Raw genomic sequence first — 26,821 nt, 5'->3', positions numbered from 1 at the left:
CCTTAAATTATCTTGAGGATATTATGGCTTTGAAGTGGTGGCGTGAGGTTCTGTCAATGAACTAGTAGTACATATAATTATTAATAATAGTGAGTTTGTGTTACGTATAATAACATGATTTTATAGTGTAGGTGTGTAAACGAAGTATTTATCTTTGTGTCAATATCTTAAAAATGAAATATTGAAATGTGCATAAAATAAACAGATCACTAGTCACTGATATCCAGCGTTGTAAAAAGTTCCTTGTGCAACACATGCTGGGACCATTTTCACAATATCTAATATATAAAAATCAATGCCACTTTTCGTTGTAATTCCATAACTCGAGAACGGCTGAACCGATTTCGATAATTCTTTTTTTATTATATTCCTTGAAGTACGAGGATGGTTCTTATGTAGAGAAAACGTTAATATGTACCACGGGCGAAGCCGGGGCGGACCGCTAGTTGTATTATATAATATATTTCATCATTAAGTATTAAGTGCTAATTAATATTTCTAAGTATTTCTAAGTCTAATAGTATCTAATTTATTATTAAATTATGATTATAATATTTGTACCTGAAGGTCAGCGTAGTCAGCGGCCGATACGACTTGTGGCTATGCACATCCGACATCGGCGTGCCCCAGAAGTCATCCTTAAATATCCGCAGCACAGAATTCGCGCCATTAACATCTCCATTAGACACGATCGCCGGGATGTCGTCATGCACGAAGTCCCCATTCAGACTGTTTGAATACGTCAGAGCACCAACTGATGCGACAAGTGCGTAGATCGTCCATTCACTCTCGCATACGCTCTTCCATGACTTCGAGCTGGATTCCTCCCGCACGGATGGCAAGGGGCGACGACGCATGTTTACATCTCTGTTTGGTCTTTACGAGGAATTCATTACACTTCGTTTGAGGGTGGAGGTTATGGAATTGTTAGCTCGATTTAATGAAAGTTTTATGATTATTGGCATTAGAGATAATAATTATAAAGTTATACCTAGTACAGAAGTTCTGTTTACAAAACACGATAGAAACTACGTTAATATATTGAGTATGTTAGTTAAATTATTCTATGATTTATTACGAACGTACATTAGTTCCGGATCAAAAATTAGCTTTGTAATACTCGTTTTTCTAGCATGTCCATTATGGGAACCTCATTCAGAAGTTCACAATGTAGCGCGTATAGTTTGTACGTTGGTCCGTTTATCACGGTTGATGGATCGCCCCCATATAAATCAACATAGTGGGTCAGTCCACAGCTAATGTCATATTCATGAGGCCCTAAGCTCGGCTCGGAGAAAGATTTCCCTTTGTAGATGGTTTCGGCTTTTCTGCTTCCGCATCAGATATCGAAAGTACCTGAAACAATGGAATGGTTTGTGTTAAATGTTAGAGCATTTTACAAACGGTTACGGCTATTCAGTGATCATCTGTATAATATTGTCATTTCATAGTTATGTTATTAATGCTGGTTATCTTATAAATTTCTTTTGGTGTAAAACATAACATAATATTCTTAGATTACAAAATAAAGTACAGATGGAGCATGACAATCGCCCGTCGCCCTTGTCAAAGAAAATACGAAATCAAAAACAAATACGTCGCTGCACCAGTGCTATAGCGCATATAGTGTCATGCAATACGTCAAAAAGGGTTTGCAATTTTAGTAAAAAAATGCTGTCTTGTGATAATAAAACGCTGTAAAATTTGTTCCCGAAAACAAAAAAAAAGATGAAACATCGTTTCACAGGTTTTCTGTAGATTATTTGGCTGATTTATTTCTTTATACAAATAATAATTTTACAGATATGAAGGAATACAAAACTTCAACGTATGTTGCCAGTATTTTGAAAATGAATTTGCCATTTTTATTGGTAAAACGGTAAAATGGTTAAAGGATCTTCAGGGTAATGCTGTTGGATTTTTCGATCGTGAATGTGATTATTTGTATAGTGCACTAAAGGTTCATGATAATTATTAGATTATTTTAATAAGCATAATACATTATTTTGTTACTTTTATAAAGCTTAAAAACGTCATAGTCGTTTTCGCTAGCGATTTAATTTATGTGAACTCTATGATGGATATGATGAAAATAAAGTGTCCCGTATTCTCGACTAAAAACTACCGCTATTCGTATTCATATATTATGAAAAATAAAAAATAATATAATTATTATAGTTAATACTGAAACTTTTTTTATGTAATTTATTTAATAAAAAATTGAATACAATTTTTTTGTCCATATAATATAACTTTAGTAGGCAGGTACTTTATGTAATAAAAGAATTTAAATAAAAATTAAAACTCGACTTCTCATTTATGTATATAGCCTACGTCACTACCGCCACTAACATAATAATTCAGATCATTGCAATGAAACCTCACAACTCAAAATCGGTCCAACGGTTTATACTGCAGGGCGTGTCAAAGAAATATTATACATACATCCATAAACTCGAAAAACATAACCCTCTTTTTTGCGTAGTCGGGGAAAAATTTGGGAAATTTTTCAATATCTGGCAACATTACACGCACACAGAAGCACCGTGTACGTACACTGCAGCGGCGAAATGACAGCACACATAGCTTTATTGAAAATGACGATAAATTATTCGGTTTAGTTCGGCATCGCTCCATCTGTCTTTTATTTTGTAATCTAAGATAATATTATAATGTTTGAACTTTCTTTTAAAAAGGGAAACATTAAACCTTCTATGCACAACGTTTCAATGTTTTCTTCTGCGATTTAGGTATGACTTGGAGTAGATAATAAAGAACGAAACTGATTATCTTAAACATTTCTACTACATTTTCTTACATGGTGAATAACGGCATATCTCATTCTACAAGACGTTCTAAATGTAGGTTTTCTTAACGTAGGTAATTCCAATACCCTGTCGACAACGACGGCGACGGCGCAAAGCTCACATCTCCAGCCTCGTTTGTAATGCTAATGTTATGCCAAGCTAATCCTCTCAACTACTTCGCGAATTAAGAACTTGCCTTCATAAAGCCGAGCCGATTCTGACAAAGGTACTTTCGGTTTAATTAATTTTGATTGTAAATTAGTGCGTTAAAATGTAAAGTGTGGGGGCGGTTAGGGGAGGTTATTAAATTTTTAATAATGACAGGCGTATTTTTTGCCGTATTTGTTAAAAGTATTTAGTAAAACATAAAACTGTTTGAATTGTTAAAGTATTTTTATTGTATTCTGTATTAGAAATCGTTTTATCACATGAGCTTCTTAATATGTTTTAATTATAATTTCTAATTCAATTAACACAAAGTAAAGTATTTTTTTTAAATAGCGTATCTTTAACACTTTTTACTCTATAGTCAGTAGTTAACACATACCAAGTAATCCTTATTTTAAGAAACCATGTATTTACGAAGCTTACAAAACCTAGTTATAGATTTAAATTATACTGAAAGCCGTGTAAGAATTTAATCCAATTTTTCCATCCATGTTTTATCATGATATTATTGCTTATTAAGATCAGGAAGCCTCTAAGTGCATTGGATCACGGGGAAACCGGAGGAATGTCGCGCACGCTTGTAAACTGTTATAATATATATTGTATAAGCTTATTTAGGTAACACTGGTTTAACCCAGCAAAAATTTAAAAAGTACGCATTTGATGTGTAACTGGTTTCATGAAATACTGTTACTTTTATATTTGACTGCATTGCAGCAAGGCTTCTGGTAATGATTACTCGTAATGCTTTCAAAGGAATAAATGGCAATAAGGTATTTGGTAAATTCTACTTGTTTGAAATAGCAGCAAGGCACTTATAATGTATACTACATGATATAAAACAAAGTCGCTTTCTCTGTCCCTATGTCCCTTTGTATGCTTAAATCTTTAAAACTACACAACGGATTTTGATGCGATTTTTTTGAGTGATTCATGATGAAGGTTTTACTATATAATTTATTAGGTTTTAGACAAAGTAAAAATCCATAAGACTTAATGTAGGGCCAAAGATCAAACTCTATATGATTTAACTTCACAAGCCCTAACTTTAAAAACTCTATACCATAGCTTAAATATGTGGCAGATACTATAAACTCATACATTCAAAGATCCCTGAAAATCACCTTGACAATAACACTTATCTAACTGGAACGAAACCGAAAACTTTTAAACAATTTGTATCTCTTGAATTACGGGAACAAGCGTCCTCCATTCATCTTGTTAGGGATTCCAACTCGTGGGATAATGTCACATTATGTGACGTGTTTGTAATCTATACTAATATTATAAAGCTGAAGAGTTTGTTTGTTTGAACGCGCTAATCTCAGGAACCACTAGTCCGATTTGAAAAATTCTTTCGTTGTTAGATAGCCCATTTATCGAGGAAGGCTATAGAATACTTATCATCACGATAAAACCAACAGGAGTGGAGCACTGCGTGTAAAACCGCGGGGCACAGCTAGTCACGTCGATATTATTTGTCACGCCGTGTCGTGTTCAATGGTTGTAAAACTATTAAATGTTAGTAAGTGAAGTCCCATGTCCCCTAGTGGGGTAAGGGGCAGATGCATTATACATCTGTTTCACTGATCGATTTTCTTTAGGGACTAGTAGCCTTCTGTGTCCTGCCAGACCGAGGCATTTTTTTCCCTTCGTCTCCACCGGGAATCGAACCATCGGTTCTATGCTCACGCGTCAACCACTGTACCAAGGAGGCGGTCGTTAAATGTTAGTAATACGGCAAATTAATGTGGTTGTGGAGAGTAATCTATTTCTGTATTATAAGTGTTTTGAATAAAGATGTAATAGGTACTTATAGTCGATAATTTATGTTGTGATTGATTCATTTAGAATTATGTAACAATTCTTGAATTTTACTTATACAGAGTTTTTAAGCTATTGCATAGATTCTATCGCGGGCCTTGAGCGCGGGGACCGAATCCAGAAATTGCGTAACGAAAAACCTCACGCTCCCCACTCCGACAGGCACGGAGGTGTGGCTTGAAGGCATGCTATGCAATAGCTCTACCGCGGTAGTCCCCGAGTGCCAAACGTATTTTTTTATTTATGCTAGTTTATTTATACACAGTTTTTTAGAAATAGATTAAAATAAATAGATGAAGTAGAAATTAAATTTAAGACTACTCAATTCAGTCTCGCATTAGACACTGTATTTAGGATACGCCCTCGTTTACATTGGATTAAATATAAATGGATAGATTTATGTGGATGCCCTATACTAACCTTTACCTTTGACTAACCCTTAGAATATAACGACGTGTTTATTTTAAAACTTTAAATGGTAACTTTAATAGTGATTTTATAATACTAATCGTTATTTAAATAATACTGTTCTATATATAAAAGGTACGCTTAAAGATACGAGAAGTATAAGTTAAATATTGTATTTATAAAGTAAGTATTCCTTTCATTTATTTAAGAGAATTCCCTCCCGTGGCTAACGCAGCGAGTCATTTTGTTTCATGTTTTAAAATATTATAACATTAAGTAACAAGAAAGTTCAAGCCAATGGGAAAACTTTGCCCATCTCTGTTATGATGTATTTCTATTTGATTAGAACAGCTTAAAGAACAGTTATAAGTATTATATTTATATTTTATTTGTCATAATATTATTTATTTTATTTTTAATTTATTTTTTTAATACTTTTCCTACTTAAGTTTCAACTCCTATGATTAACATACAAAAGTTAATTGTAAAACAATTTTTTTGCAAAATTTATAAATTGAAACTCAAACAAACTCAAATATTTATACAATAATACTTCGACTAGAAGTACATTTAAATCATCATAACAATTTTAGCATTTACAATCGATTCGGAAAGCAGTATCTATGGAGAAGAACCGGCAAGATATATTCAGAATTTATATTAAGTATATCATATTTATTCAACTTTGTTTTGGGACCAGTCCCAAACTATGTCTATTATAAACCACAAATTTAATACGACTAAACAATTTTGAAATCTATTTTAATAAGTTTCAAGGTTCATTTTTAAACACAACATAAACATTAAACATCCTACGCTCGTAGACCGGACAGCCTACGATATGTCTACGACGAGTCTTATCATATTATTTCGTTTTCTCTACACTTACGCATTTTGCGCATTCTCATAATATATAATTGGATTATCTATTTTGAATCTTGTATTTATTTTATAATGTCTATTTCTAAAAATATTCACCTTCTACATCGATAATATTATAGGCTACGTGCGTATATCGGACTGTCTACGCCAGGTGAATCGTAGCGTAGGTAGCGCACATAATTATACTCTACACTCTGTTTTGCTTTAAACATATTGAAAATTAAATGATACTAAAATGTTCCTATGTAGAACTATAATAAAATACTATAGCCTTCCTGAGTAATCAACAATCTAGCGAGTTAAGTTCACATTTCTATATCAATCGTAGAACAAAATAAATATTAAAATATGTACTCATCAAATAAAGCAACATCCTTAAAATCGCAAACTTTAACCATTGTATAATATTTTCCTAAAACCAAATAGTTTATGATAAAATCGATATTAAATCGCAAATTACAAATCAAAATAAAACATAAGACAAAAGCGTTAATTAACATGTCAGGTACGCAATTACAGATTCGATACAGACGCAATGCAATTCAAATACAATAAGGCACTTATCAAAATGATCCCCATGTATGTGTTAATGAATACACGAATAAGTTCAGTTATTCAATTCTATTCAAATTCACGGCAGCGGGAATCTTTTCATCGCTTTGACAGATTAAATTTCAAATAAAGCCGCTCGATGTTCAAAAAACGGGGGATATTTTTTGACAACTCTTTGCCTACATTCAAATAGTGTTTGCGTGATGGTAACAAGACATAATCCCGTTTTCTATTTATATTATACGTGTTTGTATTTGTAGAAAGTTTTAGTGGATATTATCAAACATATATATTATATACTCAAACTCAAACATTTATTTATTTAATTAGACATCTTCGAGAAGCACTTTTGAAACGTCATTACATATTTTTAACATTTACCACCGATTCGGAAAGCAGTATCTATGGAGAAGAACCGGCAAGAAACTCCATAAAGGATTGAAATAATATGGCAGGATTATTCATAGTTCATAACATCTGTTTTAATATTATTTTCAGATATCGGTGAACAGACCTTCTCAGAACAAGATTTGGAATTGTATCTTTGTATATAATATTTTAAATATCTATAAATGTATCAATATACCATAATTGCCTTGGAGTTGGAGATGATATTATATTATACTAATATTATAAAGCTGAAGAGTTTGTTTGTTTGAACGCGCTAATCTCAGGAACTATTGGACCGATTTGAAAAATGTTTTGGTGTTAGATAGCCCATTTTTCGAGGAAGACTATCATATCATTACGCTAAGACCAACAGGAGCGGAGCCACGCGGGTGAAGCCACCGTGAAGCGCAGCTAGTTACAAATAAAATTGGAATATCTACTCTACTACATTGCTTTCTATGAGAAAGATAGGAAGAAAAAAGCTTCGAAAGTTCTAAATACAAAAGCACATAAATCTTACACAAAAGAAACCAACATATTTACGAAACAGATAAAATGTTTTGCCATATTATTTTTCCGCGCAAAGCCGGGTAATTGTTAACATCGCCACATCGCGGGTGTGTCTTGCGGTCCGTAATTCGATTAAACTTTCACGCTGTGAGAGCTCATTAACTTTTGTTTCGCCTCAAGCCACGCGAACACCCATTATTCATTAATATTTTCAACTTTGTTGGGTATTTTCGGTTCAGTCAATTAATGTAAGTTTATGGTGTAAATATAAAACATTGGTAATTTGAAATTAGCTTTAGGGTTTTAATCAGGGGTTTATATTATAATGTCTACTGGTGTATAATACACGTATACCTATAATAACCTAGTAGAACACGTACTAAGATAAGATAAGATAAGATAGCCTTTTATTTCAGATCAAACTTAAGTCTAATACATACATATAATGAAAATGATACAATTGCAAAAACTAACAAACTATTCACTATTTTAATTATTATAATATTTGGTGTTTCTTTATTTTCTGAAGATCTGTTTGCCAATCGGCAAAGGCCTCCTCCAACCGTTTCCATTCCGATCTGTCCTGAGCTACTCTATTCCACATAACCCCTGCCACTTGTCTAATATCATCATCCCATCTTTTCAGCGGTCTGCCCCTCTTCCTTTTTCCATCTCTAGGATACCATCTTGTCACTCTTTTACTCCACTTGTCCTGATCCCTTATCATATGTCCCGCCCACCTCCATTTGATTCTTTTTATTTTAGTAACTACGTCTATACTCTTAGTTTTATTCCTGATGACATGGTTCTTCATTCTGTCGGATTTCTTAGCATTCAACATACTTCTTTCCATGGCGTGTTGACAGATAGCGAGCTTGCTTGTTGTCTCCTGAGTGAGAGCCCATGATTGACAGCCATACATAAGGATTGGTAATATACAGGTGTTGAATAATTTACCTTTAGTGCTTATGGGAAAGTTTTTATCTTTCATTATTTCTTTTAAGGCCCAGTATCTTTTCCAGCCGCGTGTGATTCTTCTCTGGACTTCTTTGTGCATAGGTTCCTTTTGGGTTATGATCTGTCCTAGATAGATGAAGTCGTCGGTGTAGTTTATTTCGGTGTTCTCTAATTGTATCATGTTTTTGTTTCCGTTTGTCATCAGTCTAGTCTTCTCCGGATTCAGTTTTAACCCTACTTTATCGCTTTCTATTGCAAGTTCTTTTAACATTATGCTTAGGCTCCCTGACGTTTTGGCAAATAGCACAATGTCGTCGGCGAATCTCAAGTGCGTCAGCGATGCTCCATCCACCATGATACCGTGATGTTCCCAGTTAAGCTTTCTGAAGATTGATTCCAATACGGCAGAGAAGAGTTTTGGGGATAGGGGGTCTCCTTGTCTTACACCTTTTTCAATTTTGAATGGAATACCTTTCTTTTCAAGTTGAATCCTCGCTGTGCCTTTACTATAAACGTTTTGTAGCAGCCGAATGTATTTGTGGTCAATTCCTTGTTCCACTAGAGCTTCCCATATTTTCACATGCAGGAGAGAGTGAAATGCTTTGCTATAGTCTATGAACGCAATATAATAAGTGAGTTGATATTCGTTGTATTTTTCTAAAACTTGACGTATTACGTGAATATGATCTTTATCTGAAAAGTTCTTTCGAAATCCTGCCTGCTCGATAGGTTGTTGTTCATCTAACCTTTTTTCGATTCGTTTTAGAATTATCTTAGCAAAAATCTTGTAGATGTTGGACATAAGACTAATTGGACGATAGTTCCGTATGTCGTGTTTATCTCCTTTCTTATATAGCAGGGTGATATTAGTTGTTGTCCATTGATGCGGAATAATTTCGGTTTGTATGATGTTGTTAAACAAGTCTGTCAAAATGGGTATTAAAATTACCATGCTCTTTCTTAGAATTTCATTCTGTATTCCATCCGGTCCCGGTGCTTTATCTTCCTTTTGCGTATTAATTGCTGCCTTAACTTCAGATTGCAAGATAGCAGGAACATCTGAAAGTTCTTCTAACTTAATTTCACCTTGTGTAACATTGCATTCATAAAGTTGCTTATATTAAGATGTTGCTTTTTCTAATATGTCTGTTCTACGATGATTCCACTTATCCCTTTTGCTTTTTACTTTAACGATCCAGTCTAGAGAATTGGATAATTCCTTATAGGCCTTTTTGACTCCACCTGTTTTCGCTATATACTTTTCAAATGTTTCCATTCTTATTTTCCTTCTATCCTTCCTTATGTTGTTTCTAATTTCTTTGCTAATTTTTGTGATATGTTTTCTTCTGTCATGTAAATTTCTTGTGCTGATTAGATGGTTTCTTTCTTCTAACAGTTTCATAGTGCTTGTTGATAGCCACTTTTTAGGTTCTTGTTTAGTTTTTGTAGTTGATTGTAACTGGTTTTTAATAATACTTTCTATGAAATTATACTTTTCTTGTGTTCCCAATTCCATTGTGTCACGTGTATAGTTTCTGAATTTATTATTAAGAGCGGCTGTTATTTGTTCCTCTTGCTGTAATCCAAGTTTAACTTTCAATAGGTTTAATTTTGGTCTCGGCCTTTTGGGTTGCACTATTTTCAATTCAGCTCTGATTAGTCTATGGTTAGTATTAAAATTTAGTTTATTAATGACGTCGAAGTTGGTGAAGTTGTTTTTCTTGTTGGTCAATATAAAATCTATTTCGTTTTTTGTGTTACCGTCAGGCGAAAGCCACGTCCACATATTTTTCTTATGTTTTTATATATAGTATTTAATATAGTGAGGTTGTTTTCGAATGCAAAATTTATTATTTTCTCTCCATTTCTGCTTCTGGGTTTACTGCTGTAAGTAAATGGTCCTAGCACCATATTTTCTCCTATTCCTCTCTCGATTTGACCATTGTAATCTCCCATAACTATTAAGTTTTTATGGGCGTGTTCTTGAATAGCTTTATTTAAATCTTGGTAAAATGTATTTATAGTGTCTAGATTAGATTGTTCGGTAGGCGAATATATTTGAAAAATAGACCAGGGATCTCTGTAGCCTGGAAGTTTTAGATTCATTACTGCAATGCGTTCCGTAATTCCTATAAACCCTTCTACGTACTTGGTTATGTGTTTTTTTAGAATAAATCCAACCCCATACTGACCTGGGGTTTCCCCTATATGGTAGAACATGTAGTCCAGATGATCAACAATGTGTTCACCCAATCTTCTCACTTCGCTCAATCCAACAATGTCCCATTTGATTCGTTCTAGCGCGTACATTAATTCGGTGAGATTTTCATCATTTTTCAAAGTGAGTCCATTGAGGGCTGCAATATATATTTTTGTATCAAAATGTGGTTCTGAGTTTGCGAGATTTATTGTTGGAGGGTGTTGGTCTCTTTCCCCCACGAGGACCAGTCGGCTTGGGGGAGAAAAGTTGTTTGTCGTTTTTTCGTAAGTAGTTGCTTCAGTTAGTTTGTTTTTCCGTTTGCCAGTACTTGATTGCTATTGCTTTTTCGTTGTAGATAAGTTAGAAAGAGAGTTTGACCTGGATCGCATAGTATCAAATGCATTGGATCTGTTTGACTTGATTGAGGACAGAGTCTGTTGCTTTTTTGGTTGGTTCTTATAAGACGGTGAAGCAGAAGTTTCTCTTTTCCTTTTCTCCTGAATGTTGGTGTTCTCTTTTACTATTAGTTTATCGTATTTCAAATATGCTATATTGCCCTTCTTCCTTTCTTCAATTAAATCTGCTTGCAAAGCCTTTCTCTTTTCTAACACTTCTTTTGAATAATCCTCAGTGACATAGATCTTCTTTAAGTTTCTTTTATTTTTCATAATTTCTACCCTAACACGTACACACACGTTTAGAACACGTACTAGGCTAACTATAATAAGTTTGGTTTACTGATTCTAACTAGAGAAAACGCGTTGTAACAAAGTATAGGTTTTAATTGTTATTTCAGAATATGCAAAAGTTTTTTATTTATCTATAAATTTTATTAAAACCAAAAAGCGCATTAAAATGAACACATCACATTCATTAAAAATAATACCGCACGAAGGTGATAACGCTTATGATTAAAATTGAAAATTACAAAAGTACATATAATTAATCTTCGCATGAAACCAATAATGTTACATGATATAGTACTTAATTACTCTATTGAATACATAACTGTGACAAATTTATTGCGCCGAAATTTCCGATCGTGGCCATTTTATGGACGCCATTTATTGGATGCGCTATTTGTAATGTGTATGAATGTTTGTGGTTACATCAATGCTATTGTTTAGATTCAAGCGGTATTGAACAAATGCTAATATTTGTAACAAGGTAAATATTGGTAAGCAATGACTTGGTGAGATTCTGGGTGATAAAATCAACTTATTGAAAAGTTGTGTACTGCACTTTGAGGTCAAGTTATTCCGTCGTAGGCTTTATTTGCGATACGATATAATAGACAACAAGTGTCTGATGACTTTTTTTTAAATTCAATTTCATTAAAATTTACTATTAAATACGAACTAAAACTTAAATATTGGATGTGATTGTTTCACTAGTTTCGATAGAATATTACCATGATTTACAATGTACATGGTCACCCCATAAAGCGTATTCATCAACGGAGGAAGTAAAGGGAAGATCAAATTAAAAACGCTTCACAGATAATGAATATTGATCCCATTTTAATTTACGTTGCCGTCCATTTTAAAAACACGTTTGACCTTCAACTGTCGCTCCAGAAACATCCACCGAATTTTAAACAAAGGCAAAGCTGGAAGTGTTTGTAAAAGTCTTCATGTCGAAGCGAATAAATTATCCCGGGCCGATTTGTTTGTGCGCTGTATCGAGAACAGAGCCGTTGTTTCGGCTAACTCAATCAGCTTTATTGGTAGCCCTAAATTTGACTTTGGTGACGAAATATTTTGATCGGACGGAAATAGAAAACAATTTTGAGCTTAGTTTGTAATGGAGAGATTTTAAAATTTAATTGAATGTACAATGTACATGCCGCTTTGGAATTGTTTTGAAATGAAATGAATCCGGGTTGAGTACTGTTTCCTTAAAAATTGGGTCATTACGTACCGTACGAGTTCATTACGACTGATTACAGATTGTGAAAGATCAATGTTTGTCGACACATATCATGTCCGTACCCAATTTTTCTCAATTTGAAAATCCACATATTTGTCAATTTTATGAAGCGGCGTAGATTTTTTCCTCTTCTAATATTATTTTTTATGTATGTCGGCGAATGTGATAGGTGATATGTGCTCCATATTCAAAGGCATAGGGCCTATCTATTTAAAAGAGCAGAAGAAGAAGAAGTATTTATTTAATTAACGCACACTACTATTACATATAATATATTCTATAATTATGTATATTTCTAATAGAGACTTTCCCTTGCCTAAAATAATTTTAGTTTTGGCATTTTGTCCACTTGGCAACCCCAGATCTCCATAACCCAAGCATTACACCATCAGGCAATCTATCAAAGTACCTGTACCGGCCAGTAATGTACATTTGTAGGACAAGATAATTCGACAGTGACAAAGCAGCAGTGGATTAAATAGAAAAACTATCCGTTGCCGTGGATCGATCGATGCTTTGATGATTGATGAAGTGAGAGCTAACCCGATGAATGTTGCTGATTATTTTTGTTCATAATTAATGTTTGCTTCAGTTATTTGATTACTTGTGTCATATGTTTAGTTATTTGATTAGTGTAATCCTTCTGTCATACGTTGGTGGATTATACGAATTATAAGAATATTATTAGTTGTTGGCAAATTATAGTAATATTCTTTACTTGATTGATACATGATGCGTACTTAAACATAATTTTATTCGTTTGCTGACCCTTATTTGTTTGTTAGCACATTTTTAACACTTTTACAGTACATAAATAGAAATATACACGAATAATAATACGCATCATTGCGACAGTGTTATCCTTTTGATATAAACCATGTAATTTCGTCATTACATCGCAGAGTTAACACGAAACTCGCAAAAAGACAACAGACAAACGAATTAAAACGAAACAATAAAATTAAACACTGGCGTTCAACAATGAACATTCAGCAAAATCAGCAGTCACGACAAATAGACGTATAAAAGTTTGGAAACTTTGATGAATCAGCTCCTAACTGCTTCAAGCGCTGCAAGCGTCCAAGAGCTCCATTTAAAATGCTAATCCGCTGGATCCCATTCCAGATTACGACGCTCAGTTCCTTCCCAGTTAACAACATTCGCTTCAATACCGACAATGGACTGCGCCTTGAATAAATAACCGCTTGAAGTAACAGAAGGTGTTTTTGAATATTACCATCCTGCCTTGGCTCGTGAATAAATAAATAAACACCTCCGGGATGCAGAACTATTGTTTGTGCTTATGTAACGCTGTTCGGATGTAGGTATCAATGACGTTTCGAAGCTATCAATATTTTAGTACAAAAATGTAGGACGCTATTTTCGTCTTGCGGAAATGGGACTTTCTTTCGGATTGTTTTCGAAGTGATATGGGGATTTACTTTTACATTAGAGTGCATTTAAAATTTATACCACGATTGAGAACAGATGCTTTTCTAAAATTAAACTTGCTTTTGATGAGTTAAATTTAATTTAAGAGTTATTCAGATTGGTAAATATTCCCTTTATTGTACTAAATACGACTCAGGTTTTTCCTCTTCTACATGTAAGGTTTAATGTACACATGGAGTGCACAGATGTATTAAAAAAAAATAAGAATTTTTCTCTTTTCGGTTCTTTTTTCTCGCGTCATAATTCATGTGATGTAGAGATAGTGTATTAAATTAAAGGACATAGGTAGGCTGTTTAATAAGTTTGAATTTCCAAAACTAAGCCACCACGTTAATTAATAATTGTCGAACCTTGTTACGTAGGACTTTCTTCTTTGATTCGTGTTTTTATTTTTTGATATAATTTTAATTGTGTTGAAAGTCTAGTAATCATTAAGGCTTATAAGGTTAAATAACAAAACATAAAAAGGCTCAATGTGAGACATATTAAAACATCTATCTTTCAATGCTACATCGTCTAGCATCAGTTAATTATATTCGACCAAAGAATCAAGTCTCACAAAATATTCCAAAAAGAAAACATTATAATTTCGCAGTTGACTAAAACTGATGCTGGTAATAAATAATGACGTCACCTAAACGACTATTAACGAAAGTAAATTGCGAGGCCTCTGCTAAGACGCTCGTTAGAGGCGTGATAAATATCTAAATGTGGACACTTTTATACAATTGTATCGAGTTATATCTCTTATAAAAGTTTATAAACCTTTGACATAATTTGGCGGTTTGGAGATTGGTATAATATACTTTGTAATTCGTAAGGTAACATTTATTATATAGGGTGGTCGATGCATTAAAGAATGAAATTAAAATTTTATATGTTGTTTGTTTGTTTGTCCTACTGTGTCATGGTACATTCAAAGAGACTTTCACTCTACGTCATAACATATTTTATTTTGTAAACCTCATCAAAATTGCGTTAGGTAAACCATTTTTTGTCGTCACTGGATTTCCAGCAATAAAACGTTATTAAACGCGTAAAAGTAAAATCGCGTTTGTCAACTAGTGTTCTTAATAAATATGGAGCTAGAAATAATACCCTGGCATTTTAATATTTTATCCGATAGAAATCCTACAGTCCCTAGAATATAATTTATCTGTATTGTGATCTAATGAAAGAGGTTGTTCGTTCACGATCCTTATTTTCTTCCTTTGGGAATAAAAAATAACAAAGGTATTCTAAATCGAATGTAATTCAGCCAATGTCTAGTGGGTACTATCTGCGTCGCGCATCTTCACTCGCATAGTATAGAAAACTAGACTATTTATTGATTCATCTTTGTGATATTCATCAAGATCCAATTAGCATCTCTGTGATCAATATAATGAGATTTGATATGAACAAGTATTTACTAGATATAAATAAATAGTATCAAACATAATACATGATATTGAATCCATGAATTCGCGTAGTAGGTAGGCTTTAAAAAACGCATCAGCGAAAAAATCAGACCGTGCCGTGTGTGAAAAGTCCTGAAATATTTATTTACTAAATAAATTTTAACATAGAAAGCTAGATCCTCGGAGGAGGTTACTTTACCAATATGTAGTCAGTGAAGTTCAGTCGATGCCGCACGCGGAAAGCTAAGTATAAATAACTAGCGGCCCGTCCCGGCTTCGCACGGGCATTAAACATTACATTTAGATTTGTTAATTTTACTAAACGAATTATTATCAAGCGTAAATTCCGCACACGTCCATCACGTAGGTAGCCGACCGCGCGAGTAAGCCGCGCGGCAAGTTTATTTCGTGATCTTAACCCCCCTCCCGTACCCCTGCCCGAGTGACGCTTACAACGCATAGCTAGCCGAATACAGTTTATTTTTTAATTTTTTTTTAACTCGTGATATCTTTTGATTGGATTGTCAGAATCGAATAATTCAAAAAGTAATATAAAGATATTGAAGCAGTCTTAAATAATACATCGTTTATTTTGATAAGGGTTAATACCAAGGTACAAATAAAGAGCTTTTTGTAGCGGTGGTATTTTAATTTCTTTTTTTCAATAAAAAAACGCTTATTGTGACATGACTGTAATAGTTAGAGATATGCTGCCGCTGATTTTTTGTAGATAATGGTGTGTTCTAAAAAAATGTAGTATATCATTTTGTTCTATCATCAATAGTTTTCGCAGCGCACGCGATGTAAGGTAGTTTTTTGATATTTTTTTCACACCTTGGATTACGTTATCGTAATTTTAGTAAGGATGCCTATTTTTTTTGAAAATGAAATATAGCCTATGTCACTCAGAAATGATGTAGCTTTCCAACAGTGAAAGAATTTTTCAAATCTGCCAAGTAGTTTCGGAGCCTATTCAATTCATACAAACAAACAAACAAAAAATCAAACCTTTCCTCTTTATAATATTTGTATAGATGAAAGGTCGACTGTACCCCTATTTAACTTCTTACTTCATTCGCTTCCAATAATTTTCAAGTATATTTATTTCCCTTACAGGAATGATTTGTTTCACCTTATTTACAAACGGAGATAAGATTATTATCAATACACAATTTACAACTTGATGAAGTCTTGACAACCGTCGACGAGATTAATATAATTTCACCGTTCACAATTCTTATCAGTTTTAAGACAAATTGATTCTAATTAACCAGTAAACGCGATTTTGATCTTTATCGCCTAAGATTAAGAGGTCATTTTCGTATCCGGAAAGATAGAAATCCTTGAATAATTAATACAAATGATTCATTCCGCTTTCCTTTCCATCATTTAGATAACGTCGTAATAAATGTTAACATTTCAATTGGGCTTTGATTAGCTCCGAGATTTACTGCTGAGATTGAGTAACTTTTGTTACTCTATACTATATCTCCTCAATTTTGTATTATGGAAGATTCAAAAGTGATTTATTGAATAGAAAGATGAATGTATAATTCCCTACTAGGATACTATCACTCTAAAGTGATATTGACGTAATTAGAGATAAGTGTATAGAAATCATATAATTATAATCAATAATCATACCTAAAGTCTAGCAAACATATTAATACAGTATAAACTAACAAAGTAAGTATAGAAAATTCACAAAACCATCATAAACGAAGCAGCGAACTAAATTTATTATAACCTCAAAATAACAGCACTAGAGAGTTGAAATCAGATAATATAAGTGTTATCAATTTAACCGAACACTAACGTATTTAGGTAATCACGGCGGGTCGTGGTATCTACTTATCTGAGACATTTACACAAATGCGAAAATCTTGTCCCTCCGAGAGCGTAAACAAAACTTTTTATTGGCGGAACGTATGCGTTGGGGTTTCATGTGATCTTTGTTTTAACCGACAGTGAAATAGAGTGCTTTATTTCAATGTATATTGTGATAAACTACTAAGCTACTATTGTCATACCAAGTCCAATATGGCAGGCTGTAAAAATATCTATTGTATAGAATATATCTTCAATTATAACTCTATATACATATGAACTTTTGAAGCTCTTAAAGTTAACTTGATTTTGTTACTAATAAATATTGTTTTCTAAACAACAACGAACTCTTTCCCTTTACAACTGAACCGTTTAAACTTCCGACCCTAAAGTGATGGAATTAATATTTAAAATTATTAAAGCTAGATATTTTAAGTTTTTTTAAAACAATTAAATTATATGTTGTGTTATTATTAAATATGTTTTGTAAGAAATTTAGCACTTTTACAAACTGACTTACTGACGAAAACGGGGGCTTTTGAAGACTTTTTGGTATATAATTTATAAAAATTTTCTTAACATAATATTATAATCATATGTATAACCAACCACCTTAAAAAGCCTAGAGCATTAAAAAAGTCGGCAATATAGCTTCGGACACATATGTAGATGCCTATGGGCTTTGGAATTGCTTACCACCGGTGAGTTTCGTCAGAGGGGCTCGTTTGTCTACTCTACTTTAAAAAAAAATCGATGCGATGCGAGAGTCTCAATGAGAAGAGTCATGCGACTCTACATTTCCAAGATTTTTAATAAACATAAGTTCTAATCGTCAATCTAATCTTTCGCAAAATACACGCTTCTCAAATTTTTGTTCGAATGTTGTTTCTGCGAAACCGGGTCAGTCTACGTGACAGCTTAATATGGGCTCAGCTGATGTCTAACGAGTGTTTATAAGGCAAACATTTCTAGCCATGTTTGTTAAAGATTTATTTTACTTTCAATGTCTTGTAACATTTTATAGTTTCAATTTAATACTTTGATGTGTTAAACTACTGTATACCTACTAGTTCAAACGCTTTGTGGGGTACATGGATGAAATTATACCTTATGTAATTAACTCTATTCCATAATATTTAAATCAATTTTTATAACAAAACATTAAAAAATAGGTTCCTATTTTTATCGTTAATATTCAATTAAGTGAATTAGTGATCACAATGGTATGGTAAATGGTAAAAATAGGTATTTTATCGGTATTTGGATAATTATAAAATTTTATTTCCATATTTTTTACAGCAAAAATTACAAACCAAAGCGAAAAGACATCTTAATCTATAGATACTTATATAAAAGCTGTTTTAGGGGCGGGTCACTGGGGAAAACATATGAAATAAAATAAGAATTTCATGCGGACGACACTCATATTCATCATCATCAGCTGTTTATGGGTCCCCTGGGAGGGAAGGGTTAAGACTTGGACTCATCATTTTAAGTGCACATTATATTATTTAAGGTGACTACGATGTATCATTTTTACGGTGAGAGTGGTATTTTATGGCGTCAATTTATATTTGTCAGTGTCCTTTTGAGGCTGAAACAATTGTTTGTTTAATGATTTTTTTTAATACTTGGATCGAATGTAAAAGGGAAGGGAAGAATTGGAAGGCCTGTGACATTAAATTATTTTAAACCGACTGCTCACGTACCTACCTGCAGCAGGGGAAATTTTGAAATTGGACCCTTAATTGGCTTCTGAATGTGATGTGTATAGGCAAGCAGGGGCAATTGAGAGAACAACTGAAATTGCCCCGACGACGGCCGACCAACCGAGATTGTTCCAATATTGCCCCTATATGTTATATTGCCGCAGATACGTGAGTAGTTGGCCTTAGTGTACACTATAATTAATATTGTACTACAGAAGTGTTCAACCGATCATTACATAATAATGAACGTAAAGAAGAGCATTGCTTAAGATCAATAGTAAGATAGAGCATTGATTCTAGGTAATCTCTAGGTCTTAACATCAGAGGTAATTTAAAAGATGAACTTCCAAAAACGTTTTTTTTATTATTTATTGTCAGAAACTACAAAGAAACTACAACATATAAATAAACAGTTATGCACAGCCTGCAGTTATGCTATAAAAATCACCGAAGCGTTTAACTTAAAATGTTTTCATAAAAGTTTCGAGTTCCAAAATATTCACAATGTTTACAAACATTTTCGCCAGCATCACTCATAGTTCGAGTTTCAATAATTGTTGACAATTACTACAACGATATATCAATTTGAAATGCATCGCTAAAACTACGAGCGGTGGAGAGGCTGGCGTTTTTCAGGATGTCAACAAATAGCCGCGTTTGGAACCACTGTATCAGAAAGTCATAGTGATGGTGTATGGTGCATGTTATGAGCGATGAGTTAAATTATTATTATTAAAAATAAATGTTTCAATGTGCTGATTAATGACTCAGCATATTGAAACATTTAGTAAATTAAATATTAATGATTAATAATAATTGTTTTTTACATCACAGTTCTAATAGAAAAATTTTACATTTTACTACAATGTGCACTATACCTGAACTTATCACCAGATTTATCACCAAATAAATAGAATTAGCTACAATAGATGATTTTAATTTAAATAAACTTAAAAATTAAAATTAAAAATATAATACTAGATGCATTTTTTCTAAATGAATAAACTCTATTAAACTCTATTCAAAGTGGCAAAATAATTACGATATTTATAATAAACAACAAAAATATAAATAACCAAGGTACAAGGAGATTGAGAACGTATTTATATAATTTATCATTGACGTAGAGAATTGATTCTACATAAACTAGTAAATCAAAAAAACGCTATCCGCTCACAACATGAACTGCTAAACCATTCGTCCGAATAGCAGATATGGGGAAGTTAGAATTGCAAAACTACACCGAACGAAGCGCCTCGCTTCGTTCAGACGTCAATGATACTCAGCTTTACTCTATTCCTAGATCGATTGCTATGCAGAACTTGCCCCGCTTGCTCGTGTAATTTGAAAACTTCTATCTTTTGTGGAGAAGCTTATCTCTTCATAAATATTTTACACTTCATTTGCTGCAAAATTAAATACGCTTTATCGAGATGAATTCATTAAATTTTACTGTCCCCTGTCTTTGATAAGTGTACAATATATGAAATTAAATCGTGAGTTGAAAGTAAGTCAAAATTGAGGCTAGAGGACCGATTACACTTTACAAACTATTGTGTGTAAAAGATTACATACAATATGAAAGTAGCCGTTGAAAGCGTATTAAAATTTGACAACAATTCGGTTGATTTCATCTATTTGTGTAAAGATCGCTCAATTTTCGTATCACTTCACTAACCAAATTTTCGTAGGATTTTCTTGAAATCTAATAATAATATAATGTAGTGTGTAATATCTGTTATAATTTTAATATCTATATCTCAAATTACATAAATATCTAACCCATATTAATACAATAGATGACTTTCCTATATAGTCCTATAGTCAGTGCACCTTTAACAGTGGCATTTGCAAGTTGAATAGCTTTGCAAACACTCGAAGTTCGAAGCTCGTGTTCCAAATATATTCTAGCTCTTAAACCCCCAAATGTTACTATAAAGTGTTTACAGTTACACACAATTGCTTAGACAACATTTTAAGTATTTATATAAAACCACAGGCTTTGGGAAATCTTCACTACATACTACATAGTATAAAACAATGTCGATGTCTATCTTACATATATGTATGCTCAAAATTTTAAATTATGCAATGGATATTTTATACGGCTTCTTTGAGAAAGAACTCAATTTATACCTACAAATAAAAAAACGACGTGTGGCACTCTGGGACTGCCGCGGTAAAGCTATTGCATGCTATTCCTTTGTAGCGACACCTCGCTCTGAATCGCGCAAGCGAAATTTTTTGCCACCGAGCTATATATACAACTTTCCGACATCATCCATTGGGGCCTTAACGGCCGACCAATCGAGTAGACTGGTCGAGAGACGAGAATCCTCCTTTTTCGATGGAGGAATTCCACCTTCCTTCCTCCACACCTTCAAGCGACACCTCCGCCCGTCGGAGTGGGGGGAGCGTGAGGTTTTTCGTTACGGAATTTCTCGATTCGGTCCCCGCGCTCAAGGCCCGCGATAGAAATATTTTTCCAAAGGAAACTAACAACACACATTTAAGGTTTTATAATAGGTAATAGTTTGTATGACAAAAGGCAAAATAAAATACCTCTGTTTAATTGTTTGAGAAAAAAAAAACAATTAATCCACAATTAAATCAACGTCCAAAAGGTATTAAGCAACAAGTTTTCGGAACGGACAATTTAATCCGACGATTTATTACGACTTCCTTTGAGATCTGATCTTGGCTTTAATCAATAAATATAATTGCTCCGAACGACGACTATGTCTATCACACAGAGATTGCGAGTCTTAAAAGATAATACAAATTCCTTGTTTATTAGTGTACTTTTGAAGTATTCCAATTTTGTTTCAGTTGAGGATAATTAACAACGAAATTGCTCAAAAGAAACTCATGCCCTCCGGTGGAGCTAATGTTCGAATATTTGTAACGAAATAACAATAAAAAAGCGTGCAATTTTGAAGCGAAAACAAGTTATTGTTTAAGAATTTGAAATACAATAGTCAAGTATTTTGTCGTGTGACAATAACAACATGTTTGTCGCGTGTTCATGATTTGCAAATCGTTAGTGAACGAACTTTGAATCACCAAGTCTATAACAGATAGAGAACATACTACATCATTTCTCGACAGTTGCATTTTAATCCTAAATATCAACACATTGTTTATGTTTGTTAAAGCATTCATTCATTAATAAATATAAACTATAGAAACAATTCCAATCGCAACAAATGAAAATGTCTTACGAAATAGGCCACTAAATACTAAATAGACCCAATAAAATTTGAAGGCACGGAATAGCACCAATAAATACAATTACTTACGTTAAAGGTACAACTAATAAGTACTTAATACAGCTATTAGCAGCGTCTGGCACTAACAGTGTTCTCGAATGTTCTAAATGACGCAATTGAGATATCGTATCTACATCGGCTTCGAATACGGCTTATTCAGCCCACGTTTACCCAATTTGGGATATTAATTCGATGGAAATAAAATTTATTCGCTAATTATTAAGAAACTTTCAGAGGATATGGTAGAGTAAGCTTTAGAGTCAATATTTAACAATACGATCATGTCTCTCTATTTCTCATTATATGCTCTTATTTTATCTTGGATATGTTTTTCTTTCACTGGAACATAGACTTACATTAACATAAGTTCTGAGTTTGTTTCTATTTGAGACTGGAATTTGCTTCAAATTTATAAAAAAGTACCTACATTTGAGGGGTTTCAATTATCTACAAAAACATTACAATAAATTCATTTTGCATGAAGACATCAAACAGTATTACATTCACCTATGTACTATATTCTCCTTAACATCTCTCTAAACATATCACACAAAGATTAACAAAACACGCCATTGTCAAAATAAATATCAAACGTAGCCCAAAGATAACTAAAACAGACGGTGAGTAAAATGATAATTTATTTGAAGACTGAAAATTTAGAAGTAGAAAACAGCGAATGCCGCTTAGTATGTAAATTTTATTTCACTATGAAGTCCATTAGAAGCTTTATGCTCAATGAATAATTAATTGATATTAAAATCTCTTAATCAAGACTTACTTTTGAAGTGCATACTTTAACCCTTAGCAGGTATCGTGGGTCAAATTTGACCCAGAAGCGCACATTTTCGGTTATAATTCTTTAAATATTTATGCAACGACTGTGCGCTTCTAAGTATTCTCAGTGCGTCACTAGCTGCAGCGGGGGGTGGATGTGCAGCACCGTGACTATCTTAGGAGCGGAGGTATGTAGCTTTCTGGGTCACGTTCGACCCACGACACCAAATAAGTAACTTTTTTCACTGAGTGTAATTACTTACTTTTTTGTTTTATTGTTTATTTGTACTACATTGGAGGGCTTTTTGAACGACAGACAAATCGAGGAGTTGATGGACGACTTAAGTGATGATTTGGAATTGAAAAATGAAAGAATACCAAATGTAAACCAACTTTGTGACCACAAAATCATCAGCGATCGAGACAATCCCTAATCTGTTAGTTGCTCAGAAGACAGTGTATTTGGAGTAAGTTCTGACGACAGTGAAAACGAAGAGGAAATACGAGAATAATAGAAAATATACGAGGAACGAAAATACGAGAGATGAGAGTGAAGAAGATGAGGATGATATTTGATGGTAGAAGTCATTTTGGATTTGGTTGTCATTTTTTTTATTTTATGCTGATTTCAGAAGCAATTTATTTTTTTGTTATAATAAAGATATGAGAAGTGCCATAAATATATTTTAGTTAAAGTTTTTCTAACATTTCTATTTTTTTTATGTTTTAAGTGCACACTAACCAAAAAGTGCCATAAAATAAGGTTAATTACAAATCCGTGTAAAACATGATATTTTTTATATATTCTAAAATTAAATAAAGTTAATTTTGTAAAAAAATATTTTTTTATTTCTTATCTAACCATATTTTATACAAATAATAAAAAATCTACGTTCTACAACAGATTGTTTGGTATGGGTAGAATTTGACCCACGATACCGGTAGTGTTGCCAAAAAAGGCGATACCAGCTAAGGGTTAATATTGAGGCTTTGCAAGTGAATGAGGAAACTTGATGATTGATTGAAGATTTAATTAATTTTATGACTTGCGGAAAGGTCGTATCGAAAGTTTTGAATTATGTGTGAAATAGTCTTGAATATTTCGATTCTATATGAGTTGTTAAATCGCTAATGGAGTGTTAAAATACATAGTATATAAGACACATTATAACTGATATAAATTCAGAATTTTAATATATTTTCATGGTTTTAATGCATGCTTCTGTATTCCTGTTTATTGAAAAATAATAGTAAATAAATTTTGGGTAAGATTTTAATGTTGGAAGATTGTGTAGTTCTAGAGTGATTTTTAACTAAATTTGTGATTTTCAGTATTGAAAGTTTTGATTTAAAGCACTAGAAGGTATTCAACGCTGAATCGAACCAACAACCACGACAGCTCCTTGTTAAGAATGTTGAATACTAGCATACCGCCCGCGGCTTCGCCCGCTTTGTCTAAAACCTAATTAATTGTATACTAAAACCTTCCTCTTGAATCACTCTATCTATTAAAAAAACCGCATCAAAATCCTTTACGTAGTTTTAAAGATTTAAGCATACATAGGGACAAAGGGACATAGGAACAAAGAAAGCGACTTTGTTTTATACTATGTAGTGATTAATTGAAATTCATATATTGTTTTGTTGAGTAAGTATATAAATTAATATTTTGCGTAACATTGTCATGAAAGACCCTCTACTGCCTGCGTAATACTTAGAAAGGATATAAAAAGGTCTATTATTTATCAATATAATACTCATAAAGTTCGATTACTATGCCGCGCGAGTCCACCGCTACTGAAAAATTTCCACGAAGCCAGAATAATGGGCATATTATTCTAATATTGCTTCTCAAAGGCACGGACAACCTTTAATTTTCTAAGCTGTATTTATGAGCAACCTTACTCTTAATAACTCCCTCCTGAGGGAGCGCCCTCTTAACGTATCTTTAATAAAACATTACGTTACGTTTGAGGCCTGTTTTTCTTTGGTGATGTCTTTGATTCTGTGTTTTTGGTGGGAATATATAAATTTTACATTTTGTGATTGACCATAAGATCTATGTCAGTTGTTATTTTATAACTATGTATATTTTAGTTCTAATGTCAATAAACATAGACTGAAAGTTATGTTAGTATGATAATCTCAATTTGTTCACATCACAAACCATGTCTTTTTGCTTTTACCTACCTCTTGCTGAAGAAAAAAAAATGTAAAGCGAACTTATTTTGTTTAATATTCGGTTGATTTATTTAACTGATTTAAATTGATTCAATTCATTTCATAATTTTTCTACCTCTTCTTGTTATTTTAGATGTTTAGTTTGAGGCCATTTACTGTTTTACATCCTACTAGGTACTTTTTTAAAGGCGAAAGTTTGTAAGTATGGATGTATGGATGTTTGTGACTCTTTCACGTAAAAACTACTGAATGGATTTAAATGAAATTTAGCACACATATAGAGGGTAACTTGGATTAACACATAGGATAGGTTTAGATCCCGGAAATCCCACGGGAACGGGAACTATGCGAGTTTTTCTTTGAAAACGCGGGCGAAGCCGTATTATATGAATTTGAAGCATCCTATATTTTACAATATCTGTGCATCTGTAAACTGTCGAAGATTGACCTTAACTTTTAGCTCTACTATGAAATCGCTTTTAAGCCATAAGGCCGCCAAATTGTACCTAAGTAAATTTATTTTAGGTTTCACACCGTTTCTGTAAATTTTGTTTTTGTGTTCATTGTACAATAAAGTGTTTTCTATTCTATTCTATTCTACTAATTTAGAAACCTTCGTGAGTTCATGCAAAACACTTTGCTGAAGATTACCATTAGATCAAATGCATAGTTTACGATTCTATGTATGTCTAACAAAACAAAGGACATACAGAAACGTTAAATTTTACATAAGAAGGTAATATATTATAGATGACGGCTTTGTGATACTTCATCGATTTTATTGTAACTTATTAGATTATATTCTTTAATCATCTAGTATTAAATCTTTTTATCAATTCAGTTAAAAGCTTCTTTGTGAAATAACAATATTGAATTTCGAGATATTATCTAAAACACGTGGCTAACTAAAATAAATATTGTATGTATTAGAAGGCTCTTCATTTAAATATAATTTTGAAACCGTACGTTCCAAACATAATTCCAAGGAAGGTCGTCTTACATCATTACCAGGAAACATTTTTCATCGTCTTCAGAGTAAAGGTTAGTGCATAACGACGCGGATGCATGAGCGATAGCGATAGCAAGATATACGTATAAAAATACTAATCACATACAAAGGTAAGGAAATCTATTCGTCAAGTTATGGCAAAATTAATAGGATCGAGGGAAATAAATGATTAGTAAACAATATAGAAAAAAAATACCATTATTTTATTTTAAACAGCTCTACCATGGAATGAAATAAATAAACCTTATTATAATTTCTTATTTAAAACAGTTTGAACGAAAAAAAAATTGCAACAATTAAAGAAATGGACAACTTTAAAGCCGACAACATAAGTAAAACATTGTCTCCTAAGAAAACATAAGTTTACTCTTTTACTGTGATAATTTTGGTTATCGCTTCCGCGCCCGCCCCGCTCATCGCTCACAACGCTACACAGACACAGCCTTAATACCCTCTTCCTCTGATAGTGAGTTATTGATCCCAGGGGCAAATATAAGATTCTATTAGATTATATAACTAGCTGCAGCACGCGATTTCTCTTCTTTAGAAAGGCATTTATTTTTACATAGCTTT

At 33.0% G+C, this 26,821-nt stretch overlaps 1 protein-coding gene across 1 annotated transcript in view; it reads right to left on the bottom strand.

Moving 5' to 3' along the window:
• The window catches only part of LOC123691586 (protein O-mannosyl-transferase TMTC1-like), a 119,115-nt gene that overhangs the window by 79,061 nt on the left and 13,233 nt on the right, over window positions 1-26,821 (bottom strand). The window contains exon 2 of the mRNA XM_045636041.1: window positions 562-1,356. Within this exon, the coding sequence (XP_045491997.1) occupies window positions 562-857 (296 nt within the window). The 5' untranslated portion in view covers window positions 858-1,356. The remainder of the gene's footprint in view (window positions 1-561; window positions 1,357-26,821) is intronic.

Source organism: Colias croceus, chromosome 5 (genome assembly GCF_905220415.1).
Source record: "Colias croceus chromosome 5, ilColCroc2.1".
NCBI classification, from domain to species: domain Eukaryota; kingdom Metazoa; phylum Arthropoda; class Insecta; order Lepidoptera; family Pieridae; genus Colias; species Colias croceus.
This window is presented reverse-complemented; position numbering and strand designations above follow the sequence as displayed.